The 27,916-nt window shown below is 34.7% G+C and overlaps 1 protein-coding gene across 1 annotated transcript in view; it reads left to right on the top strand.

The window, feature by feature from the left end:
• The first annotated feature begins 3,848 nt into the window (after positions 1–3,848).
• The window catches only part of FRMD4A (FERM domain containing 4A), a 367,656-nt gene continuing 343,588 nt past the window's right edge, over positions 3,849–27,916 (top strand). The window contains exon 1 of the mRNA XM_031940653.1: positions 3,849–4,614. Coding sequence (XP_031796513.1) covers positions 4,522–4,614 — 93 coding nt within the window. The 5' untranslated portion in view covers positions 3,849–4,521. The remainder of the gene's footprint in view (positions 4,615–27,916) is intronic.

Here is a 27,916-nt window from a genome sequence, read left to right as displayed (position 1 = left end):
TCCCCTCCAGCAAGCAATCCAATATAGGCTAAACAAGTGCAGTACTTCTAAACAAACCTCCATATTCATCATGCTCTGCCAGAAAAATCAGACAAGAGAAAAAAAACAAGCAAACAAATAACAACAAAAAATAAAAATACTATGCTCTGATCCACCTTCAGGCTTCATACCTCTCTCTGGATATGGATGGCACTTTCTATCACAAGTGTATTGGCTTTGTTTTGGACCACCACATTGCTGAAAAGAGCCAAGTCTATCACAGTTGATGATCACATAAAATTGTTGTTGCTGAAACAATTTTCTCTTGGTTCTCCTCACTTCACTTAGCATCAGTTCATCTAAGTCTCTCTTTCCTGAAATCAGCCTGCTTGCCATTTCTTGTAAAACAATAATATTCCATTATATTCATATACTATAACTTATTCAGACATTCCCCAACTGACAGGTATCCATTCAGTTTTTAGTTCCTACAAAAAGGGCTGCTCCAAACATTTTTTGAACATATAAGTTCTTTCCCCCTTTTAATGATCGCTTTGGGATACAGATCTAGTAGAGACATAGTTGGATTAAAAGATATGCACAGTTTGATAGCCCTTTGAGTATAATTCCAAATTGCTTTCTAGAATGGTTAGATCATTTCACGATTCTACCAACAATTCATTAACATCCCAGTTTTCTCATACCTCCTCCAACATTTATCATTATCTTTTCCTATCATTTTAACTAATCAACCTAATTTTTCAAAAATATGCATTACTTCTTTTCATAATCTCTATGGTACTTTCAACTCATCCTCTTCCCAAGCATGCCATCCCTTGCCCTCCACCTTCCATCTCTGAACCTTTACACAGGCTGTCTCCCATGCCCAGAACATATTCTGTTCAAATGAATCTTGTAAAATCCCTAGTTTTTTTTTCAAAACAACTCCATCCCCAGCTGCTAGTGCTTCCCCCTCCTCCAAATTACCAAGTAATTATTTTGTATATACTTGTTTAGTATATTTTTCTCCTCCAATAGTATTGAGTCTTCATGGGCAAAAACTATCTGATTTTTATCTTTGTCCTTAGCATGGTACCTGGTACACAGTTAGTACTTAATAAATGCTTGATTATTCCCTCTGGAAGTATTCCATGTTTTGACAGAACCTAAGAGAATTAGATTACAATCTAATTAAATACAGTCCTCAGTGACTGGACATTATCCCCGATCACTGTTTTTTTTTTTTTTTTATGTTTTACATGTAGTGACTAGGAACATCCTTTTCATTGAAAGACTCTTGTTTCAATGTGCTGAAATTATATTTTTCTGATATGCAACTTAATTGATGCTTATGTGCTTTCATTTCCAGTGTTTTCACCAATATTTTTTCCAGAAGACAAAGAAATAAAACACTGGGTCTAGATTAGGGCAGATACTCCAGATCCACTTTGATTAAAATTGCAAAATATGTTAAAGCTTCTCTTTTCTATGCCTCTCTTTCCCATCCTCTTTTGGGCTATTTTTTTCTTATATTTTTGATGTCCCTAGCAACTGTCCAATATATCTATCCTCAGGCTGTCCCATCCTCTACATTTGGAGTCCTATCTTTCTTACCTTTCCTCCAGGCAATTCCTTTGCCTAGATCTTTTCTTCTTCCTTTTCTCCACATTCACAGGTGTCAGTCCCTTATAACCTTGCTTTATGATTTTCCAAGCTAATCTTATAAAAGAATCTGTGCTAATATTCTATTATGTGCTAATGAGTTTATGTGTTATCACTCCTAGATAATAGATTTGCATTTTAACTATAGCTTCTGGAAATACTGTCTAAACCTAAAGTGTTGGCTCCATTGAATTAATTTCAAATACATATCACCAAAGGAAAAAAAGAAATGTTGTTGAATAGGTTGACCTTTGAGCACCCTTCAAATCATGGCCTCCAATCTTATCAGGGTGACAGAGTGAAAACATTTTATCATAATGTTAAAAAGTGATATTTATCTCTATTTGCTGCTGAGTTGCAATTGTGACATCAGTTAACTGCCCCATCAGTGAGCCTTTGTTGAGTTCAAACATATGGGAGTTTGGCCCAGGATAGTTTCCCTCCATTAACATTTATGTTTACATACAATTTAAGCTTAATAAAATTCATATGGTTTTGTTTCACTAATACTGAGCTCATCAGAGTTCCAGCTTCTAGCCTGAACCATGTATGCCATGAAGCCTGGAGAGGTCCACTAATATCCTAGTGATGATCCATGAGAAACAGGAAGTCCAAATCCTGGGAGCTTTGCTTGAATCAGGGCCAGAATGGTAGGGAATGACCCCCACTCTGATTTGATCCATTTTCCTATCTCTAACTGTAATAGTCAGGAGACAATATAGAAAAGAAACCATTCACTTAATTGATCACTTACTTTTGGGAAGATAATACTGAAATTGATATTATCATTGTGATTTGGAAACTATTGGGAGGCCACCATTTAAAAACAAAGAATATTTAGCCATTTGATTCAAATGGTCAGGTAACATTCCAGATGTGTGATGATGTTGTTGTTTTTAATTTAATCAAGAGAACAGAGGAAAGAAGGGAGGAAGGAAGGAAGATGTGTAACCTTAAACCATCTTTCCAAAGAAGCTTCATGAGTAAGTTATGTTTAAGAGGCTTCCATCTTTTCCTGCCTCTCCCTGTCTCACTCACTCATTTGCTAACAGCACATATGGAACCAATTACAGACAAAGCCCAATTGTTGTACATTTCCCACACCAAATCTATGCTTTCTTTAACTGCCTCTTAATGTAGGTCTGTGCTGGATACATAAATTTCATTTCACTTTCTTTCTTCCCAGCTTTTTAAAGTGCCTGTTTCCTGATTCATTTTTCATGCAGTTTAAAACTCAGACTCTTTACTCTGACCCCTAGTTAAGTTTTTTGGATAAACACAACTTTCTTTTCCATCCCATCTTTCCCACTCCTTTTTTTTCTATCCTCACTTCCCCCTCCCCCTAAAAAAAATGAGCACTGTTCTCTGGGGAATAAATAGAGGGTAGTTCTCAAAACATAGGAGTGATATCATGCTAATATGGGATTGAATGAATAATGTGGGATTATTCCAAAGGAAATTTTACCCTCTTTCATAAAAACTAGAAATGGGAATAGCACACATGAAATTTCTTTTTTTTAAAGAAAAATAGCCTTCCAACTAGAAACCTTTTACTCTTCTCTTTGTAATCATTCTCTTTGCTGGGAAGGAATAAGCATATGGGGGACAGAAAGGGAGACTGGGTAAAGATTTTTCATCATCTGAGCCCCAGTGAAGCATAGAATTGTATCTTATATCATAAATACAATGTAATTAAAACAGAAATGGCAACTGTGGTGGATAAGTGTAACTCATAAAACTGTTTCAGACTCTGTAAAGTTGACTATTATTTCTTTGTGTTTACTAGTACACATTAAAGTAAATGCCCAGAAACACAGACATTTTAACCAATGGTTTATTTTCAAATTTATAGAATGTTTTTGATTCATATAGGGCAGTGGTACAATTAATGTCTTTTCTCCACCTGCCCCCACCTTGAGATTCACTCTGTCTCTTTGTGACTCTCTCTGAATCTTTCTGTGTTTCTCTGCCTCTGTCTTTTCTTTGTCTCTGTCCCTCTCACTTTCTGTCTCTCTGTTTTTCTCTGAATCTTTCTGTGTTTCTCTTTGTATCTTTTTTTCCCTTTCTCTGTCTCTCTCACTTTCTGCTCTGTTTTTTTCTCTGCATCTTTCTGTTTCTCTGTCTCTGTCTTTTCTTTTCCTTTCTTTGTCTCTGTCTTTCTGTGATTCTGTATCTCTCTCTACATATACATATACAAAATCTTTTAATCAAACATGTACATTTATTAATGGTCCAAAATATATGAAATTTACAACTGAGACATTCATTGGCTCTCCCAAATCCCCAATGTGTTGTGTTTCTCGACTTCAAATATTTCCCCTCTGTCCAGAAGAGAGGGAAATTCCGAATGCAGGATTTAGCATTAATCTCTGCACCAGATGGTGATAGAGTAGATACTCTTTTTAAGGTGAACATGTGATCTACTGTACAGCAAGCAGAGGGGGGTAGGGAATCACGTGATGGCATGTATCATGCCTGATAGGGCTCTGATTAGACAACTGACCTGGTTCCCATCTGTAACTACAAGAAGTGAGGTTGACATTTCAGGACCACTTGCCCCAGAAGCTGAATTCTTCCACTTCTGAGACATAACAGCCCTGCTGAGCCAAACTGACTGCACAGGGAAAGGCAGAAGGAAGCTAAAGATATGTTACTTAAGACATGATCTTAGAGTGGCAGGGCTTGGGTTATTTTTTTCCCTCTCTTTCCATTTTTCTCCTCAGACAAGCCACATCTTGACTCATGTGGTCTAAAGTGAAACCCTCTTAGTTACTTGATATTTCAGCAAATCTCCAGGAGACTATCGCTTCTTCTAGAGGAAGCCTCTGTCTCTCTCTTTGCTAGGGGAGCACCCACACATACAGGGTGAGTTGGTGAGCGATGGTAATTCAGGCAGCCGTGGCTCCGAGTGGGTCCCAAAGACTTTTGTTCAAAATACCTTATGGATCTTTGAGAAGACGGAGTGTCGAGAGGGTAAGCAACATTTGTTATTCTCTAAGCAAAGCGCTGCTGAGCTAGAGAGAGAAGATGTTTATTTTAATTGTAACCAACTCCACTATGTTATTAAGTAACGTTTTCCATGAGGAATTAATTACTGGCATTGCATGATCCTATACTGGAATTGAGATTTTTCTTCTCATCTGGGGTAGGGGAAAGTTTGAAACTATTAAAGCTACGGGTGTCTTATGGAGGAACAGAAGAAAAGGGAGAAAGATAGAAAGTCAGTACCTCTGGAATGTGTGTATGAAAAATCTGAGTGCTTGTTTAAAAAAAACAGACCATTAAGGAATCTAAAAGCCTGTTTCTTGGGACATTGATTGAAAGGTGTTCATTAAGGCTAAGAGGCTATACATTTTTTTCCACAGGATGATTTTGTCCAATTGAGAAAATAGCCAAAGATCAGATGGCAGTTAAGAAACTTTTTTGGGGGGAAGGGCTTCAAATGTACAGCTGGTTGATTAAAATCTCTGGATTTTTCAGATAAATTGGTTATGACTTTCAGTGTGTGTGTTTCAAATATTCCAGGATCTCCTTCATAATTGTTCTGTTAATCTCCTGAAAACACATTTACTTTATGGTATTCTCTGGAAGAGAAGATCCAATAAAATAATAGCGATGATTTGTCCTTGTCTGAGAAAACTTATTTAGGTAATGGAATGCTTGTGGTAGTTAAAACAAAGCTGACTGGAAAGAACTTAAGGTCACACCTGTGGCTATAGCAGGTGATATCTGCCCTGCCAAGGTACAGGGACTCCCATAAACACAAAAGGTCCTCTCTTTTATTCCTCACAAACTCTCACTGTCAGCTTGGAGAAGCCAAGAGTTCAGATAAATTTGTTATGTAAGCTTGAGTAAGGTAAAAAAGCATCACAGAAGGCTGTCTTGATGAGTCGCTGACCTGGTATTTAAGATTTAATATTGTTTAGTTGAGGTAAACTTAGTCTTTTTTTTAACCATAGTCCTAATTATTGGTTTGGGGATATTGAGAAAGTATGATTAAGGACTTAGGAAACATGAAATGTACTCTGGAATGAGAATCCACAAGGAACTTATGATTTTGAATATAGCTTTGTTTCTATCATTCACTCACTTAAAAACATACATCCACTTCTCTACAATATGTTGTTTACATTTGAGTTGTTTGTTTTTTTAACATACAATTTTTGTATCAATTCTCCCATCACCTAACATTTCCTGAGTGCCTATTTCATGTAGTGAGGTTAGGGGGCACAATGGAAAAACACTGAGTCTAGAGTCAGAAAGATCTCACTTCAAAGCTATCCCCAGATACTTAGACCTTGGCTTGAGTAAGGTAAAAAGCATTTAACCTCTATTTGCCTTGCTTTCCTCATTTATAAACACTGAGGATAATATTAGTAACTACCTCCTGGAGTTACTGCAAGGATCAGATGAGACAATATTTGCAAAGCACTTAGCACAGTGCTTGCCACATAGTAGGTACTATATACATTCTAATTATCATTATTATAGCATACTATTATTGTAGTAAAACATTTTCATCATATTGGTATTAAAGACATACACTTGGAATTTAGCCATGTTTTTAAAGACTTGTACCACAGATAATGATTTTGCAGGAAAGCATTTGTTTTATAACATATCAAACACTTTATAATATGTCCAATATATGTATAGATAGATATATGTGTACGGGGATGCACAGGGCATGTGCATGTTGCATATGTGTGCATGAAGTGATAGGGACCTCCACTTGTATTTAAAATTATTAGATTTGCCAATCAGACATTTAATATATCCACTTTTATTTTTAATTCTTTATTTTGTAGTTGATTAATCATCAGCAATGATAAATTTACATACATAAAACATGTTTGCTTTTCTTTGTAGGTATATCTACCAAAGATATAGATTTTTCTTAAACTCGTTTGGATTTTAAAAATTATATGCCTAAGAGATCTCTGGTCCTTGGAGAAAAGTTTGTACATTGTCATAACACTAGACATCATACTAAATCTCATCGTTCATAGTGAAGTCAGGAGGAGAGATGAATCATAACTCATTCAAGGTGTAGTCTTGCGTTTATTATGACTCTCCTGTCTTACTTCCCACGGTAATGGACAATAAAGGTATATTGGAATGTATGATATAACGTCAATTCCAATTGGACTCTTAATATTATCTGTAGTTTTGTGAGACTTTTCAGAGTCTAAGTCATACATTATATAGGAAAAGAACAAGAGAAGAGAAAGATTCTTCAATAATGGGAGACATTTGCCCCTAGAACTGTATTCCTATAGGCTTAGCAATATCTTCCTGATTGGCAAGCAAAAAGGCCTTCCAAAATTACATCAGGCATTTAGAGAGTAAGAGACATCCAGAGATTGATTTCTGCAAATATTTAACTATATAATACTTCACCTATAGAACATCTCTATTTCCAAAAGGTTTACATTTCTATCCCTCCTTTCATTTTAGTCTCAAAATATCCTGGTGAGGGAAATGGAGCAGGTATAATTGTCCAGGAGGAAAACTGATTTATAGACTAATTAAGTCCTTTACTCAAGGTGATTGACTATTGGCCAAGTCAGAAATAAAGGTACTGGAAGGAGGTTTAGATATCCAGGTAGCTAATTCTGATCATTGAAATCGTGTGAAAAGGTCATTGTATCCCTGAAGAGAAACTCTTGATAGCCTGGAGTCAGGGAAACAACAGAGAAGGGGAATATAATCAAATTGGTGCCTGCTTTTAACTCTCATTGATTTTATTAGTGGTTGTCTTTCATTCTGGAAGAGGACCAACAATTTCAGGAAAGTGATGTTAAGACTCGCAAGTGAATTGGATTTAAGTGAGTAGGACTATGCAAAATCACCAGCCTCACTTTCTTTCCCAGAGCCATCTGGGTCCAGTGACAAGTTATAAATCAGAACAACTGGAAATGGCCTTAGATGCAGTGAAAGTTCTGGCCTTTTTAAGCTAAAGTCTTTGGCAGATCTCAGTCCGGATCTTAGACACCTACTAACTAGACACACTAGCTGTGTGACTCTGGACAAGTCACTTAACTCCCTTTCAGTTCTTCATCTGCAAAATGAACTGGAGAAGGCAATAGCAAACCACTCTAATATCTCTTCCAAAAAAAAAAAAAACTAAAATAAATAAATGGGATCACAAGGAATTGGACATGAATGAAAAATAACTTAACAACAACAAATGACACCTTTCAGCTTTAAATCCTATGATCCTATCACTTTATTAACTTTATTCTGTAATAACAATTTCCAACTATTGGAAGTTTCCCCAAACTAGAGTAATTTACTACACAGCATTATTAGCCATTACTTTTAGAGTATAGCAGACTTCCCATAAGGAAAAGGCTAAAAATCAGATAACAGGAAGCACAGAATTAGTTATATGGTATCTGTTTCTATCTCTACCTCTGTCTCTTTTTCTAATTTTAGATGTCACTAAAGAAATGATTAGTTGTGATATACTGGATAATTCTCTGTCATGAGGCTAGTACAAAGTAAGTATGCTTTCAAAAAACTGTGATTATTCAGTTGTTTGTCAAGTCCAACTCTTCTTGACCCCATTTTGTGTTTTCTTGGCAAAGATATTAGAATGGTTTGCCATGTCCTTAATTTAGAGCTGGAATCTAGTCCATCCACTCCAATTTACAGACACTGAGGCTCAGAATAATAACCCATCATCCATCACATGATTTCACGGAACTACCAAGAGATTTGAACTTCTCATTTGTAATCTAACACACTTTTCACATGTCTATACTACCTCCATGTAAATTAACAGAAAACTTATGAGGCAGATCCAAAAATATGTGTGTATATAATACACATAATGTATGTATATAGGTATATATACTAGTATAAATAATCATATATAATATACATATAAACGTAAAATATTACAATTCACATTAGATTTTTAGCCATCAAGTAGAATTTGTCCTTGAAACTACTCTCAGTATACCATAATCAAATGGTTTGGGAGGAAGAGGAAGAGTAAAAATGATGGCATAAAATGACAGATCAATTTTCATGTTCAAACAGTAAAACACCAAAACAAAGTTTGTTCTTCAATGAAGCACATTCATAAACTAAATATCTTTACTCCCATCCTATTTATTTCTAAATTTGATATGAACTTGGGTTATTAGGGATGAAACAAAGTTTATACATGGAGATCTAACCACATATAAATTGGATAAAGGAGGAAATTGTGGCCGATTCATTAGAAAGCAAAGGGTGAAGATAGCAACTTATGACTCAGTTTCTCCCAGTTATCTGGATAGTTTAGATGAAATATCCAATTTTAGGTGAAAATATTCAGTTATTTGGACATTTTTAGCTGGAATGGGGGGAGAATAAAAAAAATTTATAGATTGGCAAAAGAAGTCAAATGGCAAGATGTCACTAGATAAACATTTTCAAAATATGATAATCATCAGCTTTTTGCACCAACACTTTTTAGTATGTTATTCTGGGCTGATGTATTTCCACTCTATCATTTCACAAACCATTACATTATCACAGCAGCTAGGCTGCATAAGTTAAGGATTCAGGAAGCAATGCAGTCTCTACAGGCTGTATGTGACACATTTTTTGAATATATTCATGCAGAGAAAGTGTGAGACTGTATCTTTCCCCCTCAATCCCCAATAAAACAACTTACATACTAAAGCACTGTCTTTAGTGGATATTTATTACCATTAAAAGCAGACAGCAAAGACACTATGGAGACAGATCACTATAATCACGCATATTATTATCACAACCTCCTAATACAGCAGAAGGTTTTGTTCTTTCTAAAAATACATCTCTTTTAGAGAAGAAAGAATTTGTAGCATCTGATATGGAGTTTCTCTATTCACAGGCCAAATTTAAGAGCAAAATTATGATATTTATTAGTTGTTGGAAGTCGGAGTGAAACCTTTTTTTCTTTCAATTATTGCTTAGAATTTCTTCAAGTTAAACAGGACAATTATTTTATATAAAAACATTAATTCTAATCATTATAGCATTTAGAGCATATAAAGCTTTAAGCAAGATACTTTACATAGAATGGACTCTGTGACCTAGCAATAGTATTCTCATAACCATTGAATGAATTTGTATGAGTAACAATATTAAGTTGTTGAGTTGGGAAACTCTTCTATAGTAGAGTTTGAAAAGGATTGGAATAATGAATGTGTTGCTTTGGGGGAGAATTTTGGTGATAACATTTAATTACAACTTGAAAAAAAAAATAGAATTGTAACGTGCATCAATGAAAGAAGTTGCCACACAGAGATTCATCAAAGATCCACATATTTTCAAAGCTTATCTGACAACCAAATCTATTATATTGAATGTATTTTGCCTTTTTTTTTCTAATTCTGGAAGACTTCAAATATTTAAATAAGCAATCAGTTTTGCAACACCACCCTTGTGAAAAGACTAGTCAATGTCATGTGACAACTCTGCTTCTTACTGATTCCAATATGCAAGAAGGAAATCCCTCTAGATAATAAAAATTTATACATTCTGCCAGAATTTGTCATTATCTTGAAGTTGCAAGCACAGGTGTTCTCAAAATTCTATGTTTTTCTCATTTTCAACAAATAATAAAAATTAAATTCCTGCTCAGGAAACAAGGATGAGGATTATTGGGATAATTATAGTGATACTACCTACCTCACTAGATTGTTGTCAGAAAGGTAATTTGTAAATCTAAAAATGCTATATAAGTGAGAGCTACTTATTATTATGATGTTAATAATAATAACAATGTTAATAAGACATTATTATTAACTTCTTGTAATTCAAGAAGACCTCTCCAGTTCAGGGACTTTTAGGCTATTGATGCTAGATATCAGTTTCGACTGTGGTAGTTTTTCTACTGGCATATATGACTTAAGTGATATATGGCAATATTTAAACTAGGTACAATTTTAGGTACAGATATTACTATGTAAGGTATTCTAACAATGAAATTTACATTTGTTATTTTTCCTTGAGATATTATTACAAATCTTCTGAATGATTACAAAGTCAGGCTTGAGAATCATTGTTCAACTCTCCCATTCTCTGTGTACCAAACTTCTAAAATTAAGGTGTATTGTACAACTAGATGAGAGGAATTTAATTCTTCTGCTTCCCTTCTCCTGAAACTTCTGGCTTTTTTAAAAAATGAATTAACTCAAAGGCACAGGATAAGTCTTCTCATTTACTCCAAAATGAGATTTCTTTTTTGGTGGAGTAGCAGAAGACAAAGGGGTAAACCAAGCATATCTAAATGTCTCTAAATAAATATAATTCTGGACCTGAAAGTCAAAAACCCTTATTTTTCCAAGTTCAGTTACTTAATAGCTGTGTGACCTTGGGCAAATCACCTTATCCTGTTTGCTTCAGTTCCTCAACTGTAAAATGAGCTGGAAAAGGAAATAATAAACCATTTCTATATCTTTGCCAAGAAAATTCCAAATGAAGTCACAAAGAATCAGACCTCTCAAAGTGAAAAGAAGCCTAGGTATTGCTATTATAATTACCCAAATGCTTTCTAGGGAGGTCAGTTGGAAAAATAATCATAATGGAAACAATAGTGGTTCTTTCATTCTCCTTAGTGAGTAGGAGTTTAGACACAGAAATAAGGTTGGGGGTGGGAAGAACCCCTGGTGAAGCCAGTCCCACTTTCAAAATGCCAAAAATGGAAGCTGATTAATAACAGTACCCATATACCATATTATCTATATAGTGTCTAGCTCAAGAAAGAAACTTGCTCATTGTGGATCAATAACAGACTTGCATGACTATTGTCCATGCTGAATTATAGTTATAGTTATAGAGGAACTGTATAGTTATAGAGGAACTCACCTTCCTACAGATTGTTAGCTCCGTAATGGTAGGAACTGTGTTTTATTTCATCTTTCCATCTTCCCTGGTGTCAAACTTATGCACTTTCTATAATAAGCCTTTAAAGTTTATGGAAGATAAATATCAAAAATAAATAATTTTTAAAATGATAAACCATCTACATATCTGTGTGTAAAATCATTTCAGGGCTTGTTTCAATCTATACAATTAAAGGTCAGCTTATTTTCAAAAAAGGAAAAAAGAGATTGGGGGGAAAACCCTTTTTCTCATTTATATACTGTTAGGGCACTTCCCATGAGGTGTTTTGAAAACATGCCTCATTCACTCTTCCCCTTACCTGTAAGTGCTCTCCCTCCTGGTGAAAACAGCCTATGAAATATAATGAGAATCTCTCTGCATGCAGAGTAGATAATCTTGAACCAAATCCATTATAGCTTTTCAAGCAAGTCAGAGAGAATAGCATACTGAGGTCTGAAAACAGAAATCTGCACTAGGATCCAAATGCCATTATGATTTTCTGGGGAATTCATGAAAATTGATGAAATTGAAGTTATTCCCTTGACTCTCTCAAGGGCATTCATGGAATGAGTTTAATTGAACCTGTACTCAGATAGACAAATACTTGGATCATCATGAGGCAATTGGCTTATACCCAGTATAGCTCTTTCACCATTTCAGGCAAGCTGACAAATTAAAATAGACATATCAGAAGAGCAAAAGGAAAGTGGTTATAAGGAGTTTTTTTTTCCACTTTGTTAATTAGATCAGGAAGAATAATTGCACAGGAAATCAGAAAATACTGTCAACCAGAAATAAATCTGCATTTTTTTTTTAGCCAGCCATTTGGATGTTTAGAAGGGAAATGGGGACACTAGTTCATATTACATGTTCTTCTCCATCTGACGATCTGATTGGTGTCATATGGAATTCTCTAGGAACATGCAAAAGAGGATATTAAAAGTTATAGAGGCATCACAAAAAAAAATAAAATTAAGAGGAAAAAGCAATTTTCTCCACTAGTGATTCACTAGTTTGGCTTAATTATTCTCTCTCCTATTATTCTCTTTTCAAAAGTAAATATAATATTTAAATACTTTAATGGATTTGCGATTTCATTGATGTGATTAGTACCTCCAAATATACAGATTGCAACTTATCCATTATCTTTTCAGCCTACTAAATTTTGTCTCTTTCCTCCCATAAGCCCTCTATAATAGATCTATCCAATGTTCTGGATAGTTCCCCTTGTTCTTTTAAAATGAATGACTACTAATAGAGTTATCTGACCCATCTATCAGTTATTACTCATTTTTACCACATGACTAGAATTTGTGGGATTGTTGTCCCCAGTCATACATTTATCTAGTAACATCTTTTACTTGTATTATTTCTCTTAAATAGTTTCTACTGGCAATGTGTTTCTTGTACACAAATTCACTATCTATCTTCATTTTGGATGACCATCAATTTTAATTCTCCAAAAACTTTGATAATAATAATAATAACAGCTCGCATTTGTGTTGTACTTTAAATACATGCAATAGTGGGTTTTTTTTTCCTTTCAAGATAACCCTTTGAAGTAGAAAATAAAAGGATGATTTAAATCTATTTTACAGAGGAGAAAAGTCAAGTTCCAACAGGTTTAGCAATTTATTTGGGTTTTTTGTTATTGAGTCATTCCAACTGTGTCTGACTTAGTGCCCTCACTTGGGGTGTCCTTGGCAAAAAAAAAAAACTGGAGCGGTTTGCAATTTCCTTCTTCTGGACTAAATTTCAAGCCTCCTGACTCCATGCCCAGTGACTAATAAACTTATAAGTCTGCCTCAACCCTGCTTCTAGAAATATTCTCATTTAAGCACAACCTTAGCGGGAATTAGTTTATCAGAGTGAGAATAATGAATGCCAGTGTTTAGATGTCAAAAATGAGTGGTATAGAGGAGAATGACTGGAGAAGGATGTTTGAAAGACAAATTTTGCCTATTTCCAACTTTTTACCTAGAGTCATTCCTAGTAGAGTCCAAGTCTGGGTAGAAATAGAGGGTGACAGAGGGAACCACTAAATATTCCTCTTTAAAAGCACAGTTGCTTTTTAATTTCAGATAGGCCCTATTTAAATCTGCCATTTATGAAAGAATAATTTTAAACAAAACTACCTTATAGTTAGAAGATGAGAAGGGGAAAATAATTTTTTAAAGGGGCAATATAAAATCAGTAGCTAAAACCAATGTTCTCTCATGCCCTTCAGTAAATGAAGATTTTTTAAAAAGTTTTCTTCTCTTTATATTGTCTCATTTCCTTTTTTAAAATTTGTTTATTTTTTTCTGGTTATTCATGTACATTAATTTTTAATATACTTTTTTATAAATCAGAGAGAAAAATCAGAACTAAATGGAAAAACTACAAGAGAATAAAAAAAAAGAAAAAAGAAAGTGAACCTAGCATGTGTTGATTTACATTCAGTCTCCACAGTTCTTTCTCTGGATACAGATGGTGTTTTCTAGCCTTGGATCTCTGAACCACTGAGAAGAGCTCTTTCATAATTCATCATCACACAATCTTGTTACTGTGTACAACATATACTTGGTTCTGTTTGTTTCACTTAATATCAGTTCATATAAATCTTTTCAGGCCTTACTAAAATCAGCTCGTTCATCATTTTTTATAGAACAATAAAATTCCATTATTTTCATATACTACAATTTGTTCAGCTATTATCCAATTGGTGGGGATGTATTCATTTTCTAATTCCTTGCCACCACAAAAAGAGCTGCTACAAACATTTTTGCACATATGGGACGTTTTTCTTCCTTTATGATTTCCTTGGAATACAGACCCTCATTTCTAACTAAATAAAAAACTTATGCTCTCAGTGCCTCATTTGAGCAAAATAAATAATATCATTAGTTTTTAATCTGAACTTTCCTAAGAATAGCTAAAGGAAATGTTGGATTATTTAGAAGGAAAATAAAAAGGATAGTGTGTTAGTCACATGCTTCAGTTTTGTAACCCAGCTGAGTCCTATAGTATATTTAGAAAGTATAATTTTGGGTTGTGTGGGTACTGAAATGAGCAAGTCCTAATTTGAGACCTCAGTTGGGGAGCTGACACCCATTCTTTAAGAAGCAAATAGCTTTGTATTCAACTCAAAGGAACCATTTCTATTTTGTTTTAACTCACGTTCTATTTCATTGTATCTTACTGAAGTTCTGGTAGAAAAAATAGAAAAGGGTAATTTTTTTAAATCCCTGATGATTTGACATATGTAAATAATTGGTAGGGAGTGGAACTCTGGACTCGGAATCAAGATGATAGCAATTCAAATCCCACCTCAGACAATTAGTAGCTATATGGCCTTGGACAAGTAATTTAATTGTTTTGTGCCTCAATTTCCCAATTTTTTAAGATGAGAAAATTAAACTCTGTGGTCTCTAAGATCCCTTGTAGTCCTAAATCTATGATCCTATTATGTGGGGGCATTTAGGCATAGTCCTACTGTGCATAGATTCTGCTTTCAAAGAAATTTCTGTCCTCTACTTGCCCAATTATAGTATACTTAATCTTCCCTGATAATTACTAATTATGTGATTTTGGACAAAACACTAAACCTTCATTACTTTACCTGAAAAATAAGATTATTACTTATACTACATACCTCAAAGAGCTGTTGTATGAGTAGAATACAAGCTCATCAAGGGCAGAGACTGTTTCATCTCTGTCTTTGTAACCCTACTGCCTTGCACGGGGCCTGATATATATATAGGAGGGGGTTAATAAGCAAACACTTCTTGATTGACTGAGTAAATGTGCACAAAGAACTTTGTAAACAATTAAGTAATATATAAATGTCATCATTACTATTATTATAATTTTCTTCTCCTTTACTTGGGCATTTTCCTTGTATACAGAAGATATATCTGGCCCATGAAATTCAAGGCAATCTCAAGGAAAATGAAAAAGAATCAAGTTTTATGAGCTTCTCACATCACTCTGCAATCTTGTTTCCTAAATTATCCTCTCTAGTTACCATGGCTTGAATCAGTGACTCAAGCAAATGCATTTCATCTAATAACACTGATTCATTGTGGCTGAATCAGGAGACCTCCTGGCTGTGCTAGGGGGCCTTAATAATAATTTACATTTATACAGCCCTTTAGAATTTACCAAGTATCCTGCAATAACTCTGGCACGCTACCCACCTCTTGACAGAGTGGTGATAGACTCATGATATAGAACAAGATGTATGTTTTTGGACATGACCAAAGCAGGAATTTGTTTTACTTAACTGTACATATTTGTACAAGGTCTTTTCCTCCCTTTGCCCTATGGAATGGAGAAAAAAATTAATAAAAAAAACCTCTAAAAACACAACCCTTAGCCAAGTTAGGTCTCAGAAGGGTTAAATTGCTTACCCAGCCTCTCACCTTTGTAATTGGTAGAACCAAGATTCCTAATTTCACTCGTGGCTTTTTCTACTGCATCTCATTTCCTCTGACCCAGATGATGTGAAAGCAGGAGCTGGCCCTATTTAAATCTGTAGTATATGAAAGAATAACTAGCCTGCAGAACTCCTGCATTTATATATCAAATTCCATACCAGACATCCCAATTTCTCTTCATTTCTAGCATAAAGTTTCACTAAAATAAGTATACTCTGTTCCCATCCATGAAATACTGGGCCAGCTAGTCCAATGATTACCTCAGTATTCTCACAAGTCGCTTTGACTGTCTGAGATATGGACTGAGAATGGTGTGAGCACATTTGCAGTATTCTCTTGGAAGAATCTTGCAAAGGTCAAGGACAGTTCTCTACATTCTGATAACCACAAATTAAAAACTGGTTCCAATTGCTGTTTTGCTCTGCTCCTTGAGAAGCAAGATAGTCAAACAGAAAGAAACCCAGACAGAGTTCAGGAGAGACTCTAATATTTGCCTGTGTGATCTTGGTTAAGTTACTTATGTCAGAGCCACTATTTTTTCCTCTATAAAATGTGGGTGATATTATTTGCTTTACAGAATTTTTTGGTGAAAATGCTTTTTAAACTTTAAGTCTCTGCATGAATGTCCACTATGAGATCTCACCCGAGGATCAAATCCATCAGTTTAGCTTCTATGTTTATCTCTCCCACTCTTACTTCATCCCTTTCATTAGGACACAAAGTGGACTGTCCTGCCCAAGTCTGTACTTTGTATCCTGCCAGGAAGATAGATGTCTATCACTTTCTCTTCTGCTTTTATTGGATTTTCTATAGACAATCAGCACAATAGAAATAGTTTCAGTTGAGAGAAACAGGGGGAAAAAAAGAACAAAATACTTCCCTTTACTCCCCTTGGTGAAACTTATTGTTCCAGCAGGTGTACCCAAGATGATTCAAAGGCAATATAAGGCATAGGAATACCACTCTTCAAATAAGGAATTTATCCCACCGGGGAATGAATTCAAATGGAATATTGGTCCTGAAAGAGCAGTGGCACTCTATTTCATCCTATTATTTATCTGTGGCTTAAATGAACTATCAGTAACAATGGCTGAGGGAGTAGAGGAAGTAAATCTTAACAAAGAACAGTCACTGGAGAACGTATCTTAGATGAGATCTTCTTAGCTAAAAGCCAAAAGATACACATTCCAATTCTGCATCTCCAAGATTGATGCATACCTTGGACATCCCTAGGGATACTGTGAAGAATCCAGACTTAATGGCAGAGAAGAGAATAAAGGAGGGAATTTTCCTGCTCTTCAGGTCTTGCCAGAAATGTTAAATGCCTCTTCTTCAAATGTCTCCTCTCTCCTTTTTTTCCCTCTCCACACTGAACATTGCTGTAACTCTTCCACCAGTGTACTTTAATGTGAATGACAAAATAAGCAAACAACAATAATTTCCCTGGGAAGGAGATGTGGCTTTAGGCAATGGAGTCGTTGCCAAGAATAGAAAATACAAAGAATATTAATTTAAGAGAACCAAAAGGTTTATTTGGACAGTTTCAGAATAATTAGTAAATCAGATTAGAGAGATGCTAGTTCAGAAATTAAATCCATACCTGGTCTACACTTGGAAACAATTGGAAACCCAATAGGCACTTTGATCCAAAGCCATTCTACTGCCATCTTGTTTTTTTTTTCTTTATAGCCAGTCAACAAATATTTGTTAAGAACCTATTACATGTCAGTTTTTTCATCTGTAAAATGGGGTAACGGTTGGACGTATTTTTCAGGGTTGTTGGGAGAATGAATTGAGATCTTTATAAAACACTTTGAAAACCCCAAAGCTCCATATAAATGCTATCATCACCATTGTTATTATTATCACCTATATCCTCTGTTTTATGCCCAACAAGTGGTCATTTTAACTTAATTTGAAGTCATATAGAAAGGAGAAACTCACTACTTTGTAAGTCAGCCTTTACACATTTTGAAGAATTCTTATTGAGAGGAAATTTTACCATATGTTAAATTTCCATCTCTTTAAAATTTCCACTCCTAATTCTTAGTTTTGCCCTCAAAGTACAGGTTTAACTCCTCTTCTTCATAGACACAAGCATCAGTCAGTCAGTAGTCACTTATTGACTCCTACTATGTGCACCTACTATGTGTTAAGCACTGAGGATACAAAAATCGACAAAACACAGTCCCTGACCACAAGGAGCTCACAATCGAATGGGGAAACTGCAAGGGAACAAATATATGCAAACAAGTTATATACAGAATAAATAGGAAATAATTAACAGAGAGAAGGCACTCGAATTAAGAAATGTTGGGAAAGGCTTCTTTAAGAAAATGAGATTTCACTTGGGATTTGAAGGAAGTCAGGATCAGAGATGAGGAGGAAAGAGTTTTCTAGTTATGCACAATAACAGAGAAAATGCCCAGAACTAAGAGAGGGAGTTCGCATTCATAAAATAAGAAGAAGTTTAGTATGTTGTGAAGAATAAGTTGTAAAAAAGATTGACAAAATAGGATGATTGATAATGGAAGACTTTGAACACCAAAAGATGACTTTATGTGTGACCCTAGAGATGAGATGGAATCCCTAGAGTTTATTCAGTAAAGGGTATGGGGAGATATTATCCTCCTGAATCTTTCCTTCTAAATAAATAATCCTAGTTTCTTCAATTAATGGTCATATGGTATGTTCCCCAACCATTTAGAAGGCCCTTCTGTGGACACCATTCACCTTCCCAATGGCCTTCCTAAAATATGATACCCAGAAGTGAGCATAATATTCCAGATTTTGTCTGAACAGGAAAAAGAGCAGCAATACTATCACCTCCAGTGTCCTTTATCTTCTGTCTTTCTTCACATAGGCTTAAATCACAGGCACTTTTTGTCCACCATGACATATCCTTGATCATTGACTTTGCAGTTCACTGAAACCCCAAGATCTTTTTTCAACAAAGTGGTGTCTAACTATGACTCTAACCATTAAGACACCTGGCCACATGATCATCTTCATAATCCTTTTATAACTCTCAGGTAATCAACTGTGAATAGTTGTGAATCTTCTTTTTCTGCATTTAAGACAAATGAATATTCCAACTCTGTTCTTTCCTATAATCTTTTTATTCATTTCATTGTCACCAGAATTATTCACCTTCATTTTCTTCTATTTTTCTTTGTTCGAACCCATCAGATTTTTAAATTCTTCTTAATATAAAAAGACTTTTTGATATGGCTACTGAGTGATCCTTCTTATTTATAGAGCTTTCATAATGTATGAGGACTTAAAGCTTGGACCTAGATCAGAGGATTTAGATTACAGATGAACATTTGGAGATTATTTAGACCAGAGATTCTTAAACTTTTCTGAAGTGTGGATCTCAATTAAAGAATGTGATCCCTTCTCAGAATAATGCTTCTAAATGAATAAAACACATAGCGTTACAAAAGAAGACAACTATCAAAATATATTTTTGAAAAGTTAACAGTCCCCAGGGTAAGAACCTCTTCCTTAGAGATTATTTTCTAATCTAACCCCTTCATTTTACACATGAGAAAATTGCAGCCCCATGAGATAAAATGATTTGCCTGACAACCTAAGTAGCTGAGTCAACATTCAAATCCAAGTAGTTCCATGCCAAATCCTGAGCTGTTTCCATTGACATATATTTGTTATCACTGTATTTGAACTTAAGCATTGTCCAGGCAGGGATTTAACCATTTTCATTGATTCAAGGTTGTGTAGTTTTATCTACTTAAACCTGGTCTTTTCTCCATGAACATCAAATCTAACTTTTAAAACACTTGATCATTTTTATCTCTTAGGTTAAGAACTCTTGATCTAGAATAAACTGCTCTGTTTACTGATAAAAAAGCAAGACACTTTTCAGAATAAATCAGAACTGTAGTTTTTACTTTTCAGAGCCTTACATCCAAAGTAGCACAACTGATGATACAGTTTTTATTTTGTTTTACTGACTTCAGGATTTTTATTGCCCATCTGCCATGACTATTTTGACATGAATCCACAGAAAGGTGTTTATGCTCTAACATTCAATGAAGAAGAAATGTGAACTTGAACTTTGGACTTTAACTTGATAAGCTAAGTAAAAATTAAGCTTAATGGTGATGGTAATTTTTATCCCACAATTGTCCCCAGAAATGTAGTTAGTGAATAGGAAATTATTCTGCCCAGGTATTAGTGGGAAAATTAATATGTTTATTATTCAATCCAGTAAACATTTATTCAGTGCCTACTACGTATCAGGGACTGTGTATCTGTGTATCAGGAATACAAATTAGAAAAAAAAGAAAGAATCCCCGTTCTCATGTAGCTTACAATCAACCCACAAAAAGAAGTTTAAAAGGGGAGTGTGGACACAAGAAGGTATCTATCTAATGAAAGGAGCACAGTGGGAGAGAAGAAGGTGTTAAAGAAGAGAGAGTCCACCACAACCCTCTCCCTTCTCTGAGTATTGTGTTCTGGAGATCCAAAGCCAGGATGATGGAGAATGGAATTATTTGGAACCTTGTGAGTCTTATATAAAGAAACGCTTTGGGTCTTCCCTGTAGCCCTCCAGTCAGAAGGAAAAGGCAACTGAGTATGAGTTGAGAAGGTGCTGAGTGTCAAAGCCTGAGTCACTTGCTTCGGGATGAGATTTCAAGTGAAATTCATTTATCCTTGGGAGTGGGGGGATGTCATAATGTTCTTCGGAAAATCAAAGACAAGCTGAGCTGTTGATGGAAAGTGTAAGGGACTGGGGTGTTACAAGGCCATATAAGTTATAAAAAGAGTAGAATACTGGGATCTCTAATGGCAACAGAGACATCCCCAAACTTATCAGGATACTGAAAAACTTCAGGGGAGAAGCAGAATGTAACAGACCGGTCTTGCAGATAGTGGAGTCAGTCAGTCCATGTTACTTTTGTACACTTGTATCTATGCTTTCTCTCACATAGATTATGAGTTCCTGGAGAGGTGGAACTGGAGTTTTTTTCTTTATATATTAGTGTTTAATAAAGTGACTGACATGTAGTAGGTGTTTAATAAATGTTTGTTTTCTGACTAACAAAGGTGTTGAACAATGAGATTTTCAAATAAAGGAAAAGCAGTCATTGGCCAAACTATAATTTTTCTGACTTTCCTGTTCATTCTCAGGATCATTCCTTTCTTAAGTATTCAAAAACACCTGTCAAGAAATATTTTTTCCTACAACATCTGTCAGAAGTCAAAGAACCCCGAGCAGCAGCTAAGATTGAATTCCTTACAATTGGAGAATTTGAGGTGTACTTAGTTTGGAATCTAGTTTCAATTTATCACCTATCTAGTTCTGGGAACCATAAAGATGTCTTGGTAAGGATTAGAGGTCTTACATAAATCCTAATTGCCTAATGGAAAAGTTCTTCTGAGACTCAAGCAAAGTAGAATGTGAAGGAAACCATGTGCTCTGATCAAAGATTGCCTCTGAGCTACAGGTAAGGAGAATCTTTAATTCCCCTGTTTGTTTCATGCAGTTAGTGAATTTGCTGAAACAACAAATAGGTTAGAGACACCATTCTTCAGCCTGTTTAGAATTAGCATTTCTAATGTTTAAGAGATCACAAATCTGCTTGTTTTGTCATGGTTATACATGATACTCTTAACAACACAAACTAGAGAGAACCATTCAAGTCTTTGAGCCACAGCTGATTATGATTGTTCTTGCCTCGGAATGATCTGATTATTTACTTGTTCTTTTCCTTCACAGCTGTGACCTAGTTAATTTTAAGTAGGAAGCAAACCAAACCCTGAAATCATTAGAACCTCTGCTTGGCCTGAAAACCTTGCTCTGTTAAATTTTAGGATGTTCTCCTTCATAACAGGAAGTGAAGTTGCGGAGAGAAGGAACACATTGGAATTCTTTGAACACTGGGATAAAGAAAAGCCAATGCTATTTTTCCCTTTTTCCTTGTGGTCAGGGATGGGGGTGGGGTTGTAAAAGAGAAGTGGAATAGGAAACAAAGTGACCAAAAAAATGAGTCATCAATTTCTGAATAGAGAATAAAAATCTTTTTTGTTAGTTGTGGAATTTCACATCATGAACATCTTGATCTCCCATCTGTAGGGACAATGAAGCCAGTGATGATTCAGTGTCCTGCTCTGGCAGTTTCCTGCCTCCCTTTCAGAGAAAAAGCAATTCTAATACTACCTCCCTAAAAAACTGATTTCATTTTGGAATGAAATCTAGGTGGCCAGAGTTCTGATTTTAAACCTTAATGAGTAAATCTGAATAGTCTACACCCTTGAGAGGATATTGAGAGAAAGAAAGATCCAACATATTTTATTTGATTTTATCTTTTAATCATAATTATTCTTTCTAAGATTAGGAATTCCTAGTGTGGAAATTTCCTCCAATAATGCAGTACTACAACCAGTATTTTATAGTCTTGGATTGTGGATTGGAAGGGTCAATAAGAAATTAAGTGATTCATTGGTAACAGGAATGATGTATGAGAGAGGCAGGATTGACATACATCTCACTCTTTCTGACTCCAAAGATGAGCCACTATATGGACTCTTGATAAATTGGGTGTTATAATATGGTAATTATCTAAACATAGGACACACGTTTTATTTATTTATTTATTGTTCAAGTATATCACCTTCCCCAGAAATGCAAGTTTCCAGAATTCAATTTATTTCTCTCTCAGTTAGAAACCCACAGGATAGGTAATTATCCTCTGGGAGACAAGAAACTTAGATTTAAAATGGACTTTATTTTTAAAAAACTTTAGGCAGTATGTGTACAATCATTTCAAACATATTTCTATATTAGTCATGCTATGAAAGAAAAACTAAAGCAAAAGGAAAGAAAAACACAAAAAAGAAAAAGCAAAAAAAATTAGGTGAAAATATTATGCTTCGATCTGTATTCAATTTCCACAGTTCTTTCTTTGGATGGTGTCTTCCATCCCACATCTACTGAAATTGTCTTGGGTCACTGTGTTGCTGAGAAGAGCTAAGTTTACACAGTTGATCATCATACGATCTTGCTGTTATTCTATACGCTATAGAATACTCCATATTCTATAGAATATTTTATACAATATTCTCTTGCTCTGCTCACTTCAGTCAGAATCAGCTCATGGAACTTTTTCCAGGTTTTTCTCATCATTTCTTAAAGATAAATAATATTCCATGACATTCTTATGCTTTAATTTATTCAGCTATTCCCCACTTATTGGGCCCCACTCAATTAGAAGGTACTTTAAACATTATCCAATGCATATCTGAATAGGAACTACGGGTATGATATCACCATCAAGTGATCCTCCTGCCTCTGCCTGAAGACTTTTAGTTAAGGATAACTTACAACCTCTTTAGTCAGACAGTTAATTTTTGGTAAAACTCTCAATGTTAGGAAATTTTTCTTCCATCCTTGAAACTCTTGCTTGTTCTTTGCAACCCCTAAGATATAATAATAATAACTATTTATTAGTATTATTTACTTTTAATATTGCATGTTAAGTTTTAATAGTAATAAAAAATTGATATTTGTGGTCTTTTTTAGAGAGTCCAAAAGTTCAAGAGAAGATTGAAAGGGATGCAAGAAAATTATTTAAATAATTTTATTTATTGCTTAATTATTAATTGGATAAGTATTTTAATTTTTTTTATCATTTATACAAATAGAGCTTTAAAAATTCCAGGCAAAACATAGTCTTACCCCCCAAAAAAACACTGTAGTATCAAAAAGTAAGTTTTGGGAAGGAGGATTCTAGGCAGAAAGCAGACTTCAGGAAGACCAATTTGAAAGGTAATAATAGTGATAATCATACAATTCCTTCTTAATTGTTGTACCTCTTATTGAATATAAAGAACAGCAACTATGCCCTTTCAGGAGAAAACAGAGCTCATTTGTACTTGATTCTATAAGACCAATATCAGTCATCTGGGACCTGTGGTTTCTTTAGTGTAAGTACTCTTTGCACCCAAAGAAAATGTAACCCCCCAATAACTCAAAAGCATCATTCTGTGGCCAACTTCACGACCTGCCCTAAAGTTAGCTGAACTGATCCTTGGCCAACTGGCATATGGTCAATCTATCTCAAGATCCAAGTTAAAATGCTTTCTAGTTTGCTAAGATATGACCCCGATTACTGTGAGGTTCTAAGAAATGCCAAGCACTTTCCAAATCCAAAAGCATTAAATAAATGCCAGGTGGTGATGGTAACAGTGTCAGCCTACAGTCACCAGGCTCCAAGTCTAGAGATGCTTTCATCCTTTGAGCCTCCTACTGCCCTCCTGCTGAGTTCAAACAAGGTTTGTAGAACAATATAGAGCTGTGCTGGTAAATGTTTAACAATCAGGGTATGTGGTGGGAGGATGGAGAAAGTATGCACATGACTGCACACACACATACACACACATTTTTAAGGTTAATCTGCTTTATTAGCAATTACATTCAGATGATCAATATAGCAAAAATCAAGCCCTGATTTGTAGCTATTGCCAATTTGATGCTGAATCCCACATACTCCTTGGAACTGGTAAAATGGAAAGAACACTGTGGAGACATTAAATCCTACCTTTGATACTTACCTCTGAGCTCCCTGAGTCTCAACTTTTTCTTCTGTAAAAGGGTTGGATAATAAAAGACACCTCTGAGGTGTCTTCTAATTCTAGACCTATGATCCTATGATCATTTAGTAGTTGCATCATTGATGGCAATTCAAATTGAAAGAGCATGGCGACTCAGAAAACCACAAATTTAACATTACCTATGTAATGTAAAATAAATTTTATTTTTAATTTATGCATTAAAAGAAGAATTTCCATAGCATAATATAATTTTAAGAATTATTATTTTTTAAGTTGCATAGCAAACTGCAAATCTATTTTGTACAATTTGCTATTCCTATATAAAACACATATTAAATCTATATAATACTAAATAATGATATCATTAAAAAGTTGATATATAATATAAATCCATCATATTAAATAAAAATAAATATAACAAAATGAATATAAGTGTAAAGTTATTTTTTTTCTGTCTCCAATTACATTTTCATCTTGTTCTGACTTTACCAGGGAGTTTTGCCTTGTGTAGCCAGGAACTTAGGTTGGATATTCTCTAAATAAAGATAGCAACCCTTTACAAATACTAGATCTATTTTCTTATGACTGTGGGTTAGCTTTCAAGAGCCTAGGCTTACTCAGTGCCACAATGAATCATACAATCTAACTTCATTGAAAGCTAGAGCTCCATTTGCCCCAATTTAATTTTTCCTTATTTGTCTTTTCACACCAAGGAAGAAAGGCATGACTTTGACATGAAGGGTGTATAGTGTCCTCTTATGTAATTGGCAGGTAAATTTCACTAGATATCATCCCTGAGAGGAAAAAATAGCTCATATTACTGAGCCCAAAGGAAGAATTTTGAAAATCCACCTGGTCTCCAATCTCTTTGTCAGCTTCATTTCTCAGCTACCTCATGGGTAGCTCACTTTTCTCTATTGGGAGTACAAAACCAGTTTTGTGATAGGGAACAATGGTGTGACCCTTGATACTTAATTCTAAGAGTCATGGGGGACAGCAAAACCTTATTCATTGTTAGTGAGTTAATTAGCAAGGAGGCAAGTGCCTTTAAAGTAAGATGAAGGCATTATTTTAATTGTCCTGAGAGTAAGGGAAGATATAAAATCTGAAACTTTTCTCCATTGTTGAATATTAATTTTTGTCTCCTTCTGCATCTAGAAGATTTCCTCTCTGGTCTAAGTTTATATAATAAAGAAAAATAGTTATTGAGTATTTTTATGGTAAATCAGATAAGAAGGGCAATTTAATTTTCTTTGAAGATTGTTAGATTCTTTCACAGTCTAAGTGGATTCATTTAGAGTTTTTGTTAAAATGTAGACTGTGTCAATTTTTTTCAGTCACTTCTTTCCAAGGCTTCCATTACTGTTTCTCTTGACTTCAAAATTGATTTAGTTCAGAGAAAAATGAAGTTGAGATAGCAACCCTTTACAAATTCTGGAACTTAATGAGTCTTGAGTTTAGTAAGCAACTCATGAGTATAATATTTGGATCATTTTCAAAATTTGGCAGAAGTTAAGAAAGATCCAGTAGATCAATCAATAATAATTTATTAAAGATCTACCACGTAAATAAATATATAAACATATGTTTACATATATAAATATGTATTATTATATATAAATAATAAAAAGTTTTATTTATATATATATATATATATATATATATATATATATATATATATATGATAAGCCATTCTATCAGGAGCTACCTTCCTCTCTGCCTCTTCATTGTCTACTCCAACCAAATGCTCATACTTATTTCTACCTATAAGTGCTAGATTCCATACATAGGTTAGCTCCTGTCCTTGTAGCAAGTATATAAGTATTTGTTGATTGTGTCAGAGAATTGCTTTAAATACTCAAGGTTTTCTTTGCACTGATGCATGTTCATTTCAATGTGCTTTATCTTATCCCTTAAGGTTCTATCAATCTGTGTCATCCCCACTCTCCAGCTAGTTACCCTAAGAGTCCTCCTGCTTCTTGTCTTTCTCTTTGACTTCTGATTGTTTGCTTTGAAGTCTGGAGTATTTCTGGATGTCTTGATTTTTGCTTGCCTATTAAAATGTAATGCTTTTTTCTTATCATGAATTCTTTTATGTTTCTATGTTTCCAATTGCAAACCTACTATTTAAGAATGCCTGGCTTGGGCCCCAATGTACTTCTCCAGTCTAACTCTTGGTTGGAATAAGTATGCATTACCCATGATCCTCAAAAACACCTATGGTGTTTAAATAGTTTAAATAGAACACTCAAGTACACACATAAAATCTCAAATAAAAATTACATATGATTTTTTCCAAGTGAATTCCTTATGATGAAGCCCAAACCAAATTTTTAATCAGCTTGTTATAAAATAGAAAAAAAAAGCTGTTTTTACAAAGACCTGACTTTTAGTAATTAAAAATTTTTACTACTTCTCTTAATTTTGCCTTGGGCAGGAAAGGAAGGTTGAAGGAGAGAGGGATGTAAAGATGAGAGGGACTATCTTTTCTGATAAAATCACAGATTTTTAAAATGCTGAAACAGAAACTTGACCCTTATTTTGCATGATCATTTTAGGGATGAGGTAATTGGTAAGTGCCTGAGTAGAATTTGAACACAGAGTTTTCTTAACTCTAAGTCAAACACTATCCTTTACACCATAGTTTATCAATTTTTTCAGTAGCCCCAATCTCTTTCTAAAACTTCAGATAAAAAGAGCACAATATCAACATTATGTAACTTAATTCACATAAGGCAAATGCAGCACCCTGAAAAGAAACAAGCATGGTGGATGGTACCATGATGTTGACCAATAAGGAATTCAGAAAAAAAAAAGTGCATTTAAAATCATTGATTTGGCCTGAAGATATTTATTTTGATGTTCCTGATTTTTTTTAGGATGTGAGCATGTGGGTGGGCAAGTGTTTATTTTTATAGCTGAAGTAATTGGTATAATGAGATCACTTTTATGGCCATTGGATCAGCTTGGGTAATAGTTGTAGACCTTTGGGGAGTATTTCTAAACATAGATCTTGGACTGCTACTCTGACAATTACTCCAGAGGGCAATTCCTACTTCTCGTACTTTCCCAGGGACCTAAAATATTTTTATATACCGGACCAGCAGGATTTTATTTTCATCATACTGTACTCTCCAAAAGATGAAAGTGATGATTTAATTCCCCTCTCCTTTTTGTTTTTGTCATCATGTCTCTTGAATTCTCTCATCCAGAAATGATGATGACTCTTTGGGTGTCACGTCCGGATGCTATCCAGACTCAAAAATGAGATTTAATGTGTTGAGGTCAGTGTGAAGGGTCTCAAGCTTTTAAAAGATTGTTCTAGTCCAAGTTTTGCCAAATAAACACTCACTGAATGACAAAATCATGCTATTCCCAGGACCCTAAAAATGACATTCGTAAAGAGAAGAAAC

Source organism: Sarcophilus harrisii, chromosome 5 (assembly GCF_902635505.1).
Source record: "Sarcophilus harrisii chromosome 5, mSarHar1.11, whole genome shotgun sequence".
Taxonomy (NCBI): domain Eukaryota; kingdom Metazoa; phylum Chordata; class Mammalia; order Dasyuromorphia; family Dasyuridae; genus Sarcophilus; species Sarcophilus harrisii.
This window is presented reverse-complemented; position numbering and strand designations above follow the sequence as displayed.